Genomic DNA, 19,869 nt, shown 5'->3' with positions numbered 1-19,869 from the left:
TAAAACAATATAGACAATAACTCTGAACTGACTAATCATAAGTCTTAAGTCTGCCTATTAAAATGTCCAGCAGGTGGCGCTCAAACTCAACCCGACTGAATAAGTGCTCTTTTTTAACATTTATACTTTTTAGGAGAAGTTCTGTGTAGAGAATATTTAACATTTGAGACCCTTTTGTTAAGTGAAGCAAAGAGTTTCTTTCTCTAAAAACGTTATTCTGGTGTTACTTATGAAACTCTATCAATTTATTATTGAAAATATACAAATATATTCAGTTTTAAATTATATAAAACTGAGAATATTGACCAAAGAAGCAACAAATTCTCACATTTTGAACTGGAGGATATTTGGCATTTTTGTTCAACTGAATCCCGTTTTGAAAAGTGTTGATGGTCAATCATCAATTAAGATAAATTTAGATAAATGTAGAATATAAATTATATTTTAATGAGTAATAATCGCTGATCATGTAGCTTTTGATTTTGGATAAATTAAAATGTTTCAGTTTGGTGGAGCAGGTTCAGTTCTGAGCTCAGGTTTGTGGGTCTGACCTGAGATCAGCTGGTTTCTGATCCCAGGTCAGAGTGAAAGAAGGGCGTCAGTGTTTCCTCTGCTGTTTCCTGAACGATGTCATCACACCATGTTCAGCTTTTTCCACAGCAGGAAACGTCGTTGTCCCACCTGTCTGGAAGATAAGACGCTGCTGTCATGTGACCTCTCTGAAAGTCACATTGTTTAAAATCTGTTTGTCTTATGATCACCACCCAACGTCCACTTGTTCATCAGCAGATAACGTTTGTTTTCTGACCTCTTTAATGATCAGTCTGGTGTTTTTCTATATTTTTCTTATTGGCAACAAATCACCAATAATGTGTAAAGATCTGTGGCTCTGAGCCCGAAACGCATTGATGCCTACTGAAGACATAAATCTAAATCTCACTAATATATTGTTTCATTTTAGTAAACGTTACACAAACAGGAGGAAATAGAGCTTTTTGTTGGGGACTATTTTCTGTGTTTGGTGCTCTAGTGAGTGTTTCCAGCAGCAGGATGGTGTGTGTGTGGGACAGAGTCAAAATAAACTCCAGCGTTTGTGTTGATAGTAGTGAAGGGACATGTCACAGTGTGGATCACTGATGTGTTTTAATAGTTATTGTATAACAATGGAGTCAGAGAGATAAGATATATCAGAGTGCTTCTTAAAAGAATCCTTTCATTGTTGGTTTTGATCTTTTCATGTGATTTATTGATAAGAAGTACAATATAAAATATAATAAGACTTGTCTTTTACATAGAATAACATGTAAAAAACTTCAAAATGTCTCTCAGAGCCAGGGTTTGTGAAACAATGCGTTTGTTTTTTTACAGTTGGGCTCCTGACAAGAACTTTGTCTCCACTTTATGAACACAAAAACAGAGCGTTTGGTGTTGAGAATGAAAACTGAGTGTTTACTGAAAGACAGTTATAGAGAGAGACAGACAGTTAGAGAGAGAGACGGACAGTTATGGAGAGAGACAGTTAGAGAGAGAGAGTGAGAGATTAAAAACAGATGGGGGGTAAAAGATTCAACAAGAGAAAAGAGAAAGACAACGAGCAAGAGAAGCAGGAGCCTGCAGCCTCTGATCTGGATTATAAATGTGTGTGTGTGTTTGTGTGTGTGTGTGTGTGTGTGTGTGTGTGTGTGTGTGTGTGTGTGTTCGTGTGTGGGTGGATGGGTGTGGGTGTGTGTGTCTGCAACCAGGGTGGGATGATTTGTGCTATTGGAAAAAAGCACTGCAACTCCCAGGAATGAATGAGTCACACACTTAAACACACACATATTTAAACACTTGTAATGTACACACACGCACACACACACACACACACACACACGCACACACACACACACACACACACACACACACACACAGGGAGAACACACTATAAAAGCTTTGATCAACGCTTTACTGTGTCTAACATTTTCTTGGTAATACCTGATAGAGTGAACTTACATTACCCACAGTGTGTGTGTGTGTGTGTGTGTGTGTGTGTGTGTGTGTGTGTGTGTGTGTGTGTTTGTGTGTGTGTTGTGTGTGTGTGTGTGTGTGTGTTTCCTATTGTAGGTAAGGGGACTGAGGGCAGGAAACAGAACAGGACTGGGTTGCAGCTATTCGTAAATCCTTCACCAAGTTCTTCCTAAGTTCTTTAGCTGCTAGTTTCAGACTAAAGTGATTCACTAAATCAGGTTGCTCTAGTAAAACCTGAGGAATGTCCTAGATAGCAACGACTTTAGTCATGTGTACATCGGTTGCTAGGAAACAGCCCTCCAATCAAAAGCTATTAAACTACAGAAACAGGAAGTTACTGCAGCATCATAAGCTAAAACCTTACAAAATAACATTTGTTGTTGGATAAGACATATAAAAGTATTTAAGTATCATCGGATAAATGTATTCAAAGACATGTCAGCTGTTATATTTCTATATATTAATATTTCATATTGATGCATTTAAGTATTTTAATGTTGTAGCTTGTGGAGGAGGAGAAAGTTCTTACTACTTATTATCCTGTTTGGTAGATTATTGAGTAATAATGCATCTTATTTTGTTAGATAATCTTATATTAAATCTTATTTCATGAACTTTCAGTTTTTGTTCGTTCTGGCGCTCCTTCGTGGACAAAATCGGTAGTGTGTTACGACCACCTTGTTTCATTGGTTTCAAGGGGAATCTGACCTGGTGTCAGGCATTAAGCATTACTATATAGAGAGTAAATGTTTTAGACATATCTTTCTATCTCCATAGAAACAAGGAAGAGAGTTTGGGGACACATGGTTCAACTTTTTGTGCAGGAAAGGACAATAATTGGTCAAATTTGCAGATAAGCGGCTGTGATTAGACTAAATTGCAAAATTGCCCAGAATTCACAGGGACTGGTTGAATTTGCATTAACATTACATCTTACTTAAAGGGATTGACCATTTAACAACTCCTTATAGTGGGTTTAAGTAAAGTACAAGTACCGTACAGTAGTCGAGTAAATGTGCTTTCCACCACTGCTCCTTTACTCCTCCTATAACTAACAGTATGTAACAGGTTTAAATATTTAATCTCTGAAACGTGTGTGTGGTGCAACCTGTTTTAAGTCAGTGATTCATAAATCTTCACCTAAATAACGCTGACATTATGAAAAGACGAAGTTTCAGGATAGCTGGTGCAACCGGCTCCAGGACTGCTCTCTCTCTCTCTTTCTCTTTATCATATGTTCACTCCTGCCTCTCTCTCTCTCTCTCTCTCTCTCTCTCTCCTCACACACACACACACACACACACACACACACACACACACACACACATACACAGACACTAGGGTGTGTGTGTGTGGAGATGTAATGTGTTTTTGACCTTTGCTCTTGAACTTTGCGTTTCCTCTTCGTCGGCTTTGTTCTCTGTAGTGATGTCCAAAAAAAAAAACCATCCTAAAGATTCTCCAGACCTTTCAGTTTGTTTTCATGCACTGACCATCAGCTGCCATCAGGGGGCGCTGTGGTCACACTCAAACCACTGCAGAGGAACAGAAGAATATCGGCTGTTTGCCACTTTATCTACGATTTATTGTACACCTTAAAGGATCTTTTGCTTTAATAGAATACTCACATGCTCTTTATGTGTACAGTGGAGGAGTTATTGGACGCTGTAATCCTGAAGGATCCACAGTCCTCGTTCTTTATAAAGGCCTCAGCAGTCTGATGTAAGCTGTAAAAGTAAATTAAAATAATCAATTATATGGATGTAATTATTTCTCGTGTATGTTTTCACACAAGCTTAATAATAAAATAATAAAGTTTGCTGATATTGCACTTATCAAAAGGTGTTTTATGGGGGGAAACACACCCGCACACACATATACAACGAGAGAATAGTGAACCTTTAAAAAACGTAAAGCTGCAAATAGTGATTATTTTCATTATTGATCAATCTGCTGATATTTTCTCAATTAATCGATTAATCATTTAGTCTATACAATGTCAAACAATTGTGGAAAATACCCAAATATATTCAGTTTAATAACATATCAGACAAAGAAAAGCACCAAAAAGTAAGAACTGAGTATCTTTATTTTTAGTACTTTTGCTTAAAGTGTTGATTAATTATCAAAATAGTTTTCTCAGGATCAGTTAAATGATTAATCAACTAATTGTAAATCAGCTCATACATACAGACATACAGTTATATATATTATTATATTCTATCATTATTTAAAATAAAATAAAATAATCTGATCTCGACAGCCAGATTTGATTCCAAAATAAGTTTTAATTGAACATCAATCACAATAAAACACAGTTAATAACTCCCTACTAAAGTATTACACCGTATTAAATAAACAGCGTTAGAGACTCGCTGTCTGTACTTGTGTCTAAATCAATAAACAAAATGTAAAATAATAGAAATCTGATTTATGTTGTTAGAGTGAACATCCGTCTCTCTGTCCGTCCTTCAGGTCGAAGCTGCAGAAGAAGACTTCCTCCTTCTCTCTTCTCTCTCCTGACGGCTGGTCCCTCAGAGGGGTAAGAACACTTCATTATAACAACTCTACATTTTATTAAGACATAATACACAACATGGTAACTCGATTCGGGATAATAAAGGATGAGATAGAAGTGAAGAACCTCCCTTTAATACCTCAGAGTGCGTTATGGCTTTAATATCACATACTGAAGGAGAAAAAGAGATTTTATAATGTGTTTTTCATTAGTTATATTTGTGTCTGTATTTAGGTTTAGTTTCGTCAGTGAGAGGTAACTGGTAATGTCGCGTGAAACAGATCAGACAGTCTGTCAATATAATGACGTCATACAACATTTTACACACATTTAGTTACTTTTTAGTGGATAAAACGGATAAAAATCATGGCAAAACCTCTTTTCTGCTATAAATATTGTGAAAAATGCTAATAAATACTAATACAGGGCACACATGTAAATCCCAGTAAAACAGGGAGGCTGCAGCTCCTTCAGTAGCCCAACTTCCAGCAAAGTAAGACTTCCTTTAATAAACCAGAAATTAGTATTTTTCTGTGTTGTTAAAGGAATATATTTTTTCTTTTTTGTCATCAACCTTTTATTGTTATTCAACATGGGTAATAAACAACAAACAAATACCCAATAATTCCCCTCCACCCTTCACACAATGGAGTGCTATATAAAAGATGTAATTTGGGTGGAATTAAAGCTGCAGTAGGTAACTTTTATTAAAGAATAACTTACATTAAATAATATTTAATAATGATATTTGCTGAAATGTATCCTGACTGTGGTACATTTACAGAATCTGAGAGAGAAAGAAAAAGTTGTGATGCATTTATGGTGAAACATCTTATTCAGGGTTAGGATTACTTTATCATGATATATTGATAAACTACAATTTATACAAGTACATCTGAAAAGATTACTCTAATAATCAATTAGCCAATTGACAGAAAATTAAGTGGCATCTATTTAAAAAAGTAAAGTAAAAACATTTAATGGTTCCAGCGTCTAAAACATGAGGATTTGCTGTTTTAATTTAAAGTAATTTTAATCATTTTAATGTATTTTTTAAATAATTTTGAGGTTTGGTTGGAGAAAACAAGAAGCTGTCACTTTGGGTAACTGTGATGACATTTCTCAAGAAGTTTTACAAACCAATCAATCAGTTAATTAGTCGAGAGAATAATCAGCAGATGAATCCATAATGATAATAATCATTAGTTTTCTGCATTGATTACTTTTACTTATAATTCTTTAAGTACATTCTCCTGATTAAACTTAGACACACTTTTACTGAAGTCGTATTTTTAGTTTGGGATTTTTCTGTGTGTAATTTGTCTAAACCAGAGTTTATGTCCTTTGTGTCTCTACTGCTGGTGTCTCCGTGTCTCCTGTAGCTCCTAATTATAGACGGCCTGTTTCCCCCGACGACGACCGTCACTTCCTGTTTGTCTAATGAGAACCGAGTGGACACACACACACACACACACACACACACACACACACACACACACACACACACACACACACACACACACACACACACACACACACACACACACATTGTTAGGGGTTCCTGTTCCTGAGGGTCTGTAGATCCACTCAGAGAGGTGGTGAAGCTGAGGAGGGGAAAGGAGCTCTGCTGAGGAGGTTTAGATTGTGACTGAGGAGGTGGAGGAGGAGAAGAGAAGGAGGGCAGGGGACAGAAGAAAGTAGAAAGCAGGAGGAGTAAAAGAGTGAGAAAAGCGTGAAGTCCAGAGAAGGAGAAGGGAGCAAGAAGAGAGAAGGAGGCGATTCAAAGGAGGAGCAAGGAATCAGGCAATCACACTGCAGACGCTGTGTGAGGAGGAGAAAAGAGAGGACAGCTGATGTGACTTTGGGGTCAAAACAAAGAGACCTGGAGGAAGAAGAGGAGAAGAAGAGGAGGAAGAGGAGCAGCAGATGACTGTTAATTGACACTTGAACTGTGTTTGAGGAGCAGATCTAATCTTGGTGATGGGCTGCTGTCTGTTTGTTTACTATCGGGTGAGTCCCAGAATGCCTTCCAACCAGTGGAGTAGTGCAGGAGTATGAAGGAGTATGAAGGTGTATGAAGGAGTATGAAGGAGTATGAAGGTGTATGGAGGAGTATGAAGGTGTATGAAGGAGTATGAAGGAGTATGAAGGAGTATATCTTCTTATGTTTCAGTCAGCACTGAGTGTACCGGCCTCTAAATCCCCTCTGAAGTGCATCATTCAGTAGTATTCTGCTAGCTGATCTTTTTCCTAGGATGGCGAAGACATGACACAGTGGGATGAAGTTTGAGGAATACTTCACTGAAAATGCAGAATTAGGTCTCATCTGTGGGCCAGTATTTATCGCTTAAACTGCTCCTCTTCTGTGTCTAATGTTAGTTTCATAATGATTCTTTACTGCCTGAAGTCAAACTGCAGAAGTTCACTGACAAAGTGCAAATACTAACAAATATTTGAATATGCAAGAGTAGTCTACATGTCAGAGTTTATGACGCAGGGCATTTATCTTTTGCTTTAAAAAACAATGTGAGGCATAGATTAAAAGTATCCCTCTCTCTGTTCTCCAGGCAACACGACACAGACAGAATCTGAGGGTTTACTAACACATGACAGGTCGATCACATACATGAGGACAAAAACCCTGCAGAACCATTTATTCATCTTTATCAAACAAGGACCCTACACAGAAACATTCGTCTCTAAATGAGATGATTTATGCCAGATGAAGCTATTAGCTCATTTCTATCTGCAGTCTCTGGGCAGGTTCAAACAGAAATATCACCAGACACTAAAATCATTCATGTCCATGCAACAACACTACATTGTCTCTGTCACATGAACTTCTGATCAATATCACTCAATAAGAGTTTCATGTGCGCTGACAGAGCTGAGTTGTGTGAGTTACTCCACAGTTTACGTTGCTACATGTAATGCTGCACCCATGAGTTCATGTTGAACTGTGTGTCTACACACTCTTTTATATTGGGGTTTCATGTGGATGTTCTTCTTCATCTGCCATGTTGAACCACCATGTTTCTACAGGAGCCCAGAAGGGGCTCTAGATCGGGGCGTTTGCGTTTCATTGGCCACCTTTGAAGGGGAGGGTGAAGCGATGGAATTGCAATCTGCAACTATACATCTAGATGCCACTAAATCCTTTACATTGGACCTTTAAATGATCGGCATACTACTGAATAAGAAATAACTGACCACAGGGCTAGTAAATGTTGTAACAGAGGGATGTTTGATATGACTGTACAGAGGTTTGGACTCGAGTCAGACTCAAAATTTATGACTCAAATAAACAAAATCCTTTTCCCAAGTATGTTATTTTAAAAGTGTGCCACGAATCACTTAACTTCCATTAATTTCCTAAAACAACTAACATTAACTCTTTTAATTCAGTGTGTCTGAACCGACCCGACAGCAGCTAATCAGGTTACACGTTAGATTACTGAGCGCCAGTTCTAAAAATTATACCAAAGATAATTTCATCCTGTTGTTAAAATGATATTGGATTTGGTGAAACGTGCACTTTGACTTTATTTAGGACTCGAAACTCTTGACTTGACTTTGGATTTGAGACGTACTTGTGACTTGCAAAACAGTTGCAGCAGCAGAGCCTCCAGGAAGTCCTTTCAGTCAGGTAATAGGTAGCTGTGAGGTTCAGAGGACAGTCCTTATATGGACATGGATGATCAGACTCCTCCCCCTTTATGGTTTCTATGGCGACAGTGAGTTAAAGGTAAAGTCTGCCAAGTTGTATAACGTCCGGCCAACAACAAAGTCTCAACACAATACTGAACAAACAGCAGACTTCCTGCTATTGTTACACTGATCCCAACATCCTTCTCCTCCTCCTCCTCTCCTCCTTCTCCTCCTTCTCCTCCTCCTCCTCTCCTCCTCTTCCCTGTCCGTGTCTTCTCCTCTCTCATGTCCTCCTCTTATCTCTTTGAACCTTCCCTTTCTTCCTTTGTTCCTCTCCTCTTGTCATTTTCTCACCTTCTCCCTCCTTCTTTCCGGCTCCTGTATGTGCACCCATGCTCCTTTCTCCTTTTTCTCCACTTGTCTATTCCTCCCCTTCCCTCTCGTCTACCTCCTTTTCTCTCATCCCTTCCTTATGTCCTTACCTCGTCTCCTTTCCTAGTTTCCTTCTGTTATCCTCTAATCCCCTTTTTCTTTCATGCTCCTTCCTCCGTGCCTCCCCTCCTTTCCTCCCTTACTCTCTCCTCTCCTCTCCTTCCTTACTTTGCTCCTTTATCCTCTCTTCTCACCTTTTCTCCACCTGTCTTCCTTTTCCTCCTTTGACTGTGACCACTCTTTTTTCTTCATCCCCCCCGTCCCCTCCCTCCTTCTTTTCCTCTCCTCCTTATTCAGGTCCTCACCTTATCTGACTTCACCCCTCCTCTCCTCCTCTCCCCTCCTTTTCTTCCACCATCACCTCTCCTGTCTTACTTTGTTCCTTTCCTCTCCTCCCCCGTTTTCCTCTCTCCCTTCCTCTTTCCTCAACTCCTTTTCTCCTCTGGTCCTCCTTTTTACTCATTTTCACTCATGTTTTTCTCCTCTCCCCTCCTTTTTGAACCTCTCCTCACCTTCTCACCTCCCTTCTTCCTTTACTCCTCTTGGTTAAAGGTCATCTACCCTCCTTCAGTCATGCTCCTTCCTCTTTACCTCCCTCCCCCTCCTCCTCCTCCTCCTCCTCCACCTCCTCTCACACATACAGCTGTTTGCCCTCAGTGACCCGGCTCATCAGGTGTTTGTTCGATTTCTTCCTGTTTTTGTCGCCATGGCAGCAAACAGGAACTGTTCGGCTCAATCTCAATTACAACTGCACCTGCGCAGCTTTCCAACAGGTGAATGGAGGTTGCCATAGTTACACAGAGGTCACCTGACTTAAAACATTAGTGACGGATCAGATTTTAGGGTTTTTATTGGCAACCAAAAGAGAGTCCTCAGGTGGTAAAGTTCATATATTAAAATATCACAAAAAAAAAAAAGATCCTGAAGATAATAGAAGACACAAAGTCAGAGAAAGTGGATTAATATTAAAACATTTACTCAAATTCTCAGCAACAGTTTTCAGGTTCTGTTACATTTATTTGATGGCTGCAGTTAGTGAACCTGAGAAAGATCACGAAATGTGATAAAATGTTAAAATACCCTCCGTGGGCACCGGTGCTCCTCTTCTGGGTGCCAGCTGGTGCAGAAACCAAAGTAAACTAGACAACTAAAATATATTCCAGCTCACAAAAAAGGATTGGGAGAAACAAAACAACGCGTGTTGCTTCATCGTCATTCATTCATTCATTCATTCATTCACAGTGAATTTTGGACATGAAATAAAGAGAGAATTGTCTCAATCCGAACATTACTTTCTTTCATTTCTACTCTTCTTCCTCTTATTCTTCCTTTTCCTTCTTCACTTAATCGGAGAGTATGAAACTGATATGATTTTCTTTTACCAGCAGGTGAAACAATGAGTGCTTTTATTTAACATACCTGAGAATGTGTTACTGTTGATGAGCTGTACAAACTGTAACCAGAGCAATGAGCTAAAAGCTGCAGGTTTGGTGTTCATGGTCACTTTATCTCTGCAAACCGAAACTTTCACATTATATTTGAGTCGTTGAGTTATTTACCACTTGCTGTGTTTGTTGTGTGTTGCAGAAGAAGAGGAAGCAGGCCAGCAGAGATGCAGACTCCCTCAGTCTCTGCAGTCTGGACATCAACGTGAGTTCAGTCCCTTTTCACACTGACTTCTCTTTTAGTCTCTGCTCTTATCTTTAAAAGGTGGTTTCAGAAAAAGAGAGCGGTTGAGTTTTACTTTGAGAAGACTTACAATAGTTCCTGATTCTGTGGTGGTGGCAGTATGTTCGCACCTTTAAAACACGACCAAAAATAGACAAAAAGACCAACTGTCATGTTGCTGTTTCCTCTTCAGCAGTTGTGAAATGTGACTTTCTGTCAAGGACTTTTTAACAAAGAGTAACTTATTTCTAAACATCATTTTATTACATTTCTGGTCTATATTTAGTCAGAAGTTGCCCTGTGGGGTTTTCTTACTGTACTGTGTGTTTCCTTGAAGTCTAACAAAAGTTTATTTCCTCATAAAACATTTGCAAAGCATATATTTTTTTAAACATTTGGAACCTGCATTGTTTACATCCATGTTTACTAGCTAGCAGTCGTCTTCTTCACTGCCTTTGTCTTTGCATTGTGCAGTTTGTTGGTGCTTTACTGCCACATCTAGATCAGTGGGATCGTGTGAAACCATTGGCAGGGATATGTATATTGACAGATACGTGTATTTTAGTGTCGGCCTTTGAATTGTATGCATACGATGTTATATGTGGGTTAATGCGTTTTAATTAATCTATTATAGAAAAGTTGAAAAAGTCCATAACGGCTTTATTAGAATAATTATTGTTGAGAAAGGACAAAAAAAGATGTTTAATTCTGAGCCACAGTGGATAGTTTGTTTGTGTTGTTTGTTTATTTAGCAAATTATATAATATATACAGGTGTAATAATTTTATTTCATAACTCTCTTTACTGTAGTATCCTAACATATATATACACACACAGGGAAAACAATCTCTACTGTCACTACTGTAATAAAACCCATCCTTCCCTCACCAACAGGCTACAACAATACATTTAAAATGTAAAATATGAAACCATAGGACAATATAAAATATATGATTATATATTATATTATATATTTTTATACTGTATATACCATATACAATATAAAAAGAAAGAACTTACTCAGAATAATGCTGATACAACTCTTTCAAATCAGTGGTTTCATCCCAGTGACAAATGAATATAAAATGTGTCCATATTTGCCTAAAAAAGTTTTTACTCATTTTAAAGGAAACTCTTTGAACCACCCGGCACGAGAAGCTGGTTTGGGATTTTCCCAATTAAATAGCACAAAGACAGCAGGCTAACTAAAGGATTATAAATTGTAAACTGTGAATCTTTAACCTTCTCCAGCTCTGACTGTGGGTTATTGTATATTCGGACCCTCAGGGGCCCTCGGTCCTCGTGTTGGGCCCCTCCTCGTGTACATGTCTGTATTTTTAGCCCTCTGCCAGCAGCCCGTTCCTTCCCGGGCGTTTCCCCTCCCTGCTCGGTCTAACACAGGATGTCCACCCTGTTCAATACGCCGCAGTGTTTGTGTGACAAACAGACCCAAACTGACCATCAGTCATATTCTGTTACAAACCAGCGCCAACCTGGAATAAATGACACTCTATTGTTTCTCTACTGTTACTCCCTGTAGCTCAGTGAGTCACAGAAGGTCACTTTTGGAGAAGCACTGTCTCTGTCTGGATGGGAGATTAATCCAAGGTTAGGTTTTATTTTATTTAATAAAAATAATAATAATTTACTAGTAATGTCAGAAAAAGTTCCCTGGAAAGAACGATGTAATCTGGTATTAATTATTAAGGCTGAGTGACAGGATAAAAGGACGATACGATATGTGAAATGTTTGATGATACGATCATAGTTATTAGAAAATTAAAATTTTTGCTTCACAATTTTCATTTTCCCTGAAAGAAATGATTAAAATGATGATGATGTGAAGTTTGTTGGGGGTCTGAACCAAACAAACATGTCTGAAGAGCAAGCTTTATAAACCAGAGCATCTCTTCAGCTACAGGACTTCACTATAATGCTGCTTGTCACACAGTTTAGCTTTGCATTGAAATTGCATTTTGATAACGTTTTGATTAATCATGCAGCCCTGCCCTCGTTTCCTGTCTTGGGTCTTACCTCACCCATTATTGTGTATAGAATCCCCCGTATGTAATATTAATAATTATAACTGTATGTGCTTTCACACTTCTATGTTGCCGATAAAGAAAATGGAAAAATAAGATTTTAAGCTTTTGTGTAGGTTGTATATAATAAAAAGGTGAACATTAGCAGCGCTACTAATTATAGAGGAAACTTTAGTTATTGAAATAACTAATAACTTTTGAGTTGTTTTAGTTAAGTTGGTTGTTTAGAGTCTATACAAAGTTGTTTATTTCCAGAGGAACTTTCTTTGAACAGTTAAACCAAAGTAAATAGTCATTAATTATTGATTTGTTAAGGAAAACATCATTATTCACTCAGTGGCCCCATTTAGTAGGTACACCTGTACAATCTAATACAACTGCTTTGCCAACTTTTATGATGCCTATAAAATAGAGGTGTTAATTCAATTATATGTTTCTAAGTGAGGTTGTAGTTAGTGGTGGTGCTAGACTGCATTAAGTTCAGAGGTCTTTCTAATATTCCCGACAAAGATTAAAAACACTTCTCAATATAATATAATCCAGCAATATCATCAACTTTAAATACAACCTCTAAAACATGTAATTCAATTAATATATTTACAAAAAGTTCAACCCAAACTGAACATTATGAACTAAATTAAATACACTTGTACACATGTACAGGCGTACCTAATAAAGTGACCACTGAGTGCATGTTCAATTTGATTCAGTACACTGCAAATAAGTCTGGACAGCTTTGTATCTCGTCGCCCTTTGGATAAACACAGGCAGGAAATGAATGTGGTTTCACAGTGATTCAGTCCGTACTGGAAGCATTTGCTTTCAAAGAAATCTATTCACAGCAGCTTCGGCTCCGACAGGGAAAACCCGTACTTAAGAAACATTTCACATTTATGCAGATTCAGCTGACGTGCTGTGTATTAACTCTCTACAGTTTATAGATTAAAGATTTAAAGTTGGTGTAAATATCAGATTCATTGTTGGAAATGTGTTATGCAATATGACCAAAAATGTGCATTATTATTATTAGTAGTATTTTTTAAGATTCTGGCGGTTTCACAGTATATTTATTTATTTATTCATTTATTTTGCATTGTTGGGCCTTTATGTAGGTTTATAGTAGCTTATTCTACTGCCAGGAGTACATAAAATATTAAAAGTAATAAAATATGAAAACATTTTAATGTCATTGTGTGCAGACTGTAAACATGTTTTACTGTGAAAACTACAGCGTAGTACAAATATGGCTTTTAACATCCCTTTCAAAACAAAATATTTAAAAATAGATGTAAAGACACATAAAATACTAAAAAATACTTTTTCAAATGTTTTATTGCACAAAAAACAAACAAGTTACATTAAAGTAAGTAAGTATATCATAAGAAACTGTAAAACAGAGAGTTACCAAATCAAACCTTACTGGTAAAATAAAGAGTTTAGTATCTAAAGGATGTAAATGAGATGATTAAAGGAGTCATGCTGTAGTTTACAGCAGAGGCACCAGAGTGGTTATAGACGTTTTCACTGGTTAATTAATATCTACTGAGCCCCTCAGGGTGACTTGGTAGATTAACAGTTATTGATGTGGTTTATGAAACTCTGCCCTTGATTAGTTAAGCTCATCGAGATGTGTCTTCTTCTGGTATCTATACCATAGCTTATAATATGCCTTCAGAATAAAAGCAGGATTTTTTTTTTTATTTTCTTAGAGAATAATGTGATTTAGTATTTTAATAAAACTCATTTACACCCTTTATTTTAAATGATCAAAGGTTTTTATGCTCATAATAATGAGATACTTAATAATTATGAGAAGTTAAAATGTCGATTATCTTATAATTACCTTATATTCATAATTATGAGATAATAAGTCTGAATTATGACAATAGAGACTTTTTATAAGTTGCAGCTTCCATAGAATTTAACCATCACATGAAGTCAAGCAACCAAAGTGAGAAATATAGTATTTTATATTGTTGTTTGTGAGTTTATGAGAAAATGTTTTTTCAGTCATAACTTTCCTTCAATCTAATTTTGTTAAAAAAAACATTTAGTGAATTATGTGTTATTGTGAGCTGAGTGTATTGTTATATCACTATTCTTCATCCATCATCTCTTCCAAATTTTGTGTTTTTCCTCAGTTTATTTAACTATTTAAGTTTAGTTAAGTTTGCAGAATAAACTAGCAAGACAAAGTGCTTTTGATGGAAGTCAGTTTCTCTTTTAGTTTAGAAACATGTTGATTGAAATAGTGTGCAGACTCAGAGAGACTTGGTTTCCAGTTTGGCAGTTTAAAGGAAATTCTGGTATTTTTCAGTTTCCATTCTGACTCTTTTCACTCGCCACCTCCATTGCAGAGGTATCATATACCAGGGCAAACAGCACAAGCCTTAAAGCTTTCAGAGTAGCTTTAAAAAGTTCATGTAGTGGGGATTAGTTATTGTCGTAAACTACGAAGGGATCTACTTCTGGAGAAGCCAGTGAGCTAATAAAACTAACTGCCTGTTCACCAGCAGCAATAACAAAGATTTATTACTTATTGTTTAATATTAAATATTTTATTACATGTTTTATGTGTTGATCCTTAAATATCTTAAGTATATATGATTGGTTTATTACCCATTTGGTGAAATTAAAGAATAAAAACATGTCACACTGTTCACATCCGTTCATATTTGACCCCACTGCTAAATTTAAAGGCGTCTCTCAACAACGTACACAGTTGCGTCACAGTACAGATGAAATGAGGCGAGTTCGTCTGAGTCAGGAGACGCAGCTGATTCTGTTCTTGGATGAGAAAGTGACTCTTGTTTCTCTCTGAGCGCCCACGACCCAACTGTCCCTTTTCCCAGACAATGGAGCTGAGTCAGAAGGGCAGCTTTTGTTAGCTGAACATGAGGTCTGCTTCATGTCATGTCAGAGGTCAGCGACGATGCTCTGACTCTGATGCCAGTCACAGATTTCAAAGGAAACCATGGTAACGTTTCTAAAAATGACACAACAATCAATGTTGTTCTGGTGCTTCATTACCTACAGCTGATCCAGGGTGTGTGTGTGTGTGTGTGTGTGACATTACACTGATTTACACTCATTTCCCTAATCTTAACCAGATTATGATTATTTCCATTATTGATTGATCTTCCAATTCTGTTTTTGATTGATTAATTAATCGTTTGGTCTTTAAAGGTCAGAAAATAGTGACAAATTCTCATAATAACTTCCCAGAAGCCAAGGTGACAACTTATATGTATTGTTTTGAGTCTAAAACCCAAATATTCAAGTCCTGTAACCAGAGGCTGTAACCAGAATTTTTGCTTGAAAGTAACAACAAATGGTGTCAGCTCTTGAACAGCTACAACTAAGGCCTTATTCTAAAGTGTAATTGTCCCCAACATACCCAATAATTGACCTTAAAACTACTGGAGAACCAGGGCAGAGCTTCAGCTGCCTGAGGCTTCTCTCTCTTTACTGATTACAGTTCAGATGGCTGATGAGTTGATGTTGAGTCCCAGCAGCACCAGCAGCTCCAGTATCAGCTCCAGCAGCAGTCAGCATTATGACAGTGTGTGTATTCAGAGTAAATAGTTTCAGGCACTTGTACCATATCTGAGTTTTCTACTTTACTACATTTTACAGGGAAATATTGTAGTTTTTTCTTTACTACATGTACCGGAGGACTGAAGTTTATTTGCAGAATTAATGTTGCTCGTTAATTATTTGTATTTACCTGTTTTTATTTGGGTTTTCAGTCACAGAAAGTAAGCAATAAAAAAACACACAATAAAGGTCAAGTGGCTTGATCTTTATGTATTGCCATATAACATAAATAAAACATACTCCAAGACACAAATAACAGTAAAAGGAAACAAAGAATTCAGAAATAACGAAAAACACATAACAATACTAGTACTAATAAGTAACTTTTAAAATTTGATTGTTAATTATATGATTTAGATTTTAATATGATGCATTGCTGGAGATGAAACAATCAAACATGATTAAAAAAAAACTAGTTAAATATATATATATATATACTGTGTATATATACAGTCAGTGGTTAAATCTAACAACAGCTGGATTGACTACAACATGAAAATGCTGGTAAGAATGAGTTCTTCTGGGATATCCATTCTTTTAGTCTTGTCGTATCTCTTCTTAAGATCTTTGATTTCATTCTCATAGTTAGTTTTCATATCATTGTCCTCCATTTGTTTGCGCCCAGCTCTGTTTTCTCTTTTCAGAGTCTCAAGGTGTGCCGTTCATTCACATTAGTCACTATAGTAGTTTGAGTTTCTTACTTTGATCGTCCTCCCCAGAGTCAGAGCGTCTGTCCAACTGTCTGAAATATACGCTGGCGTTGATAAAAGGTATTGATCATCTTGGTGACATACGATTCTGATGGACTGGAAAACTTCCAAGCTGCATGGAGAAGGAAAAGAGTATGAAAAGAGTCTCAAAACTTAAGTAAAGTTGTTCTTTATGCTCCAGTTTTGACCTCTTCACGAATGAGTACTTTTACCTGAGATATCCAGATACCTGTTGGCACTAATACCTGACTGCTACTTGAGTAAGAATTGATTGCAGGACTTTTATTTGGCATGGATTATTTTTTATCTTCTACCTATTGCTAACCAATTTCATGAAAACAAACAACGTGCCCCAAATCCTGCTGGTATAATCTTTAAAACAGCTCAGAAATGTTTAATCTTTTAAAATGCCTCTTAAAGCCTTTCTAAAATATCTGGGTCATGTAGTTTTAATCAAACATTAAATGGCGCGTTTGTTGGGGACTATTTTCAGTGGCAGATTATTACACATTAGGTGCTCTAGTATTTCAGGCAGCAGGATGGTATATCTGGAAATGAGCCAAACTAAACTACAGTGTGTGTGTTCGTGGTAATGAAGGAACATCTCACCCACTGCAACAGTGTGGCGCTGGTGATTTTTAATAGTTTTTGGACAACAATTGAGCTCTATGGCACAGAGGAATAAGATATATCAGGCTTTGATACACACAATGCTTGATAGGAGGATCAATTCATTGTTGGGTTTGATAGTTTCATGGGATTTAATGACAATAAGACATTTACAACAGAATAGTTATTCCCTCCCTAATGACAGAAAAAAGGTACAGACAAAAAATAAATAAAATGTACGGGAAAAGGGAAAAAGAAAGGAAGGAAGTAAAGTGAGTGATTGGGTGAGTGAGTCAGAGAGAGAGAGAGAGGGAGACAGGGAGGGGGAGAGAGAGAGAGAGAGAGAGAGAGAGGGAGTTAGGGAGTTAGCGAGCTTTGAGTTTTCAAACAGAGAGTCAGGAGGGAGACGAGTGAACAACAATCACGAGAGCAAGAAACCTCTGCCGGTTCTGATCTGGATCCAGGTATTCTGCTCCTGTCAATCCTCTAACAGCACCCGGCGGTTTCAGGACCCTACCAGAGCCGTGCTGTCAGGGAAACTCTCCTGGTTTGTTTCTGGGCTGGTATCAGGCACTTTCTGGATATTAAAAGCATCAAAGACTTGGTGGATCTCACTCTGTCAGTATCACACTTTCTGGATCCTCTGCTGTTTCCAGACTCTTACTGGACTCTTTACCGAGACCAGACTTGTACTTTCACACTGCTGGAGTTCAGTTCTGTGTATCAGATTATTTCCAGACTCCATACTTGCTTTAAGCCTCGTCTGAACATTCACACACTCTGGACGCTCTCTTGGTTGTGGGAAGGGTCCAGATCCTGTTCTGGGCTGTGGGGTGAGCAGTATGGTGGTGGGGCAGAGCCCCCTCTGCCTGCTGGTATACCGGTTTAAGTCTGGATGCTCTGTGGAGTTCAGCAAGGGGAACAACAACATGGGGAAACAGGTGGAGGTAAGATGAAGGAAATATTTTTACCTCAGTTCATCTAAATCTGAGTACCGTGAATTAAGTTTTGTTTTCTCATCAGTGCAGTCTTAATAATAATAATAATAATAATTTGTATTCAGTGTCACTTCATATTCCCTCATGTTGAGATTTACCAAATTCTAATCTAATCTGACTTGATCTATTCTAAATAAATCTCATTTGATCTGGTAATAACCTAATAACTTAATCTAATGTTATGTAATCTGATCTGATTCTAACCTAGTTTAATCTAATATGATCTAAACTGATTTATTCCAGTCTAATATCTGATTTTATTTGAACTGATGTTATTTATCTAATCTAATCTAATTTAATCTGATCTGATCTAGTTTGATGTAATTTGGTATAGTCTAATTTATTGGTTCTCAAACTATGGTAAACTGCCTCTAGTGGTACTAGATCAAATCTAAATTGATCTTATTTGATTTTATCTGATCTTTATTATTTTATACATGAATATTTTATGTTTTGCAAATATATTTTATATATATATATATATATATATGTGTGTGTGTAAATAAAAAGAGAAAAATAATGAAATATTAGTAAGTATCCAATTCAACATATAATACGTAATAAGCCTTTCCATGTGGTCATTTTATGTAAACTATTTAGTCATTGAATTTACAGAAAATGTGCTATATTGTGATGTATTTATATCGATATGAAATGACCTGTATATCGGGATATGACATTTTGGTGATGTTGCACAGCCTCACTGTCACTGTCAGAGGACGTTGACCTCAGACTCTTAATCTCATCACGACTGGTTGCTTTGGTGAAACACTGTGTGTAAAAGAACACCCCCGTTGGCATCTACACATGCTGATCGTTTTCAGATTTCTGCCACAATACCAAAACAGTTGAGGTGAATGTAATTTAGTTTGAGGCGCTTAAAGCTTTTAACAATTATTTGAAAAGGAAACAGAAACAGTAGAACTATTTCCTACTGTAAATGTACGGTATGTAAGTTTGCTGTGTTAGTTTTCAGTACACCACTTTACTAATGACACTAATATAGTTCATTATCATTACTAAGCAAGTTCTTTAATTGATTTCTCTTTAGTTGTTTTTATATAGAAAGTCACTTGACTGTTTTGTGACTACAACATCTGGGGTGTTTGTAAAAACAGATTTTGCTTAGGGCTTCAAAGCAGCCTGGACTGCTTGCTATCTCTGCTGTTTTTCCCCCCCAAAAAACAGAGAAATATACTTGAATATATGAGAATAATGTCTCTGCTGCCAGGCTCCTGACAGCTGAAGAGTCAGTCACAGATTGATGGAGATCTGAAGTTTTCATATTCAGCAAATACTTAGAACCTTAATTCAGGTAAGGAAAACCTCCCTCCAAAAAAACAGGAAAAGCAACATGTCACATGTATGGAGCAGTCCAACAAAATCACAAACTTCTTAACATTTAGATTATAAAATGTAAGTGAAGTTTGTGGATCCAGGTGGACATTGAACTACTTCAGGTGTTCTGCCTCCTCTTCACTGTGGAAACGTGGAAGAGGACAGGCCACACATGGGCCTTTTCCACCAACAGGAATCTGACCTCCGTATCGGTTCGTGCATCTGGTTTGAACTGTTCTTGACCAAAAATGTGTTTTTCTTAATTGGTTTGGAACCCGAAGAGTTGATTCCCATATGGAACC

General features: G+C 37.2%; 1 protein-coding gene across 3 annotated transcripts in view; it reads left to right on the top strand.

Moving 5' to 3' along the window:
- Positions 1–19,869, top strand: part of arhgef3 (Rho guanine nucleotide exchange factor (GEF) 3) — a 33,281-nt gene that overhangs the window by 3,149 nt on the left and 10,263 nt on the right. Inside the window, exons 2-4 of one of the 3 annotated variants that reach the window (XM_051413930.1) lie at positions 4,483–4,549; positions 5,908–6,535; positions 10,193–10,255. In XM_051413930.1, the coding sequence (XP_051269890.1) occupies positions 6,506–6,535; positions 10,193–10,255 (93 nt within the window). In that variant the 5' untranslated portion in view covers positions 4,483–4,549; positions 5,908–6,505. Of the gene's footprint in view, positions 1–4,482; positions 4,550–5,907; positions 6,536–10,192; positions 10,256–17,593; positions 18,179–19,869 lie in introns of those variants that run through there. The other 2 variants (XM_051413928.1, XM_051413929.1) reach the window with 2 other exon arrangements.

This window comes from Dicentrarchus labrax, unplaced genomic scaffold (assembly GCF_905237075.1).
Source record: "Dicentrarchus labrax unplaced genomic scaffold, dlabrax2021, whole genome shotgun sequence".
Taxonomy (NCBI): Eukaryota; Metazoa; Chordata; class Actinopteri; family Moronidae; genus Dicentrarchus; species Dicentrarchus labrax.
Note: the sequence above shows the minus strand (reverse complement) of the source record. Positions and strands in the feature narration are given on the sequence as shown.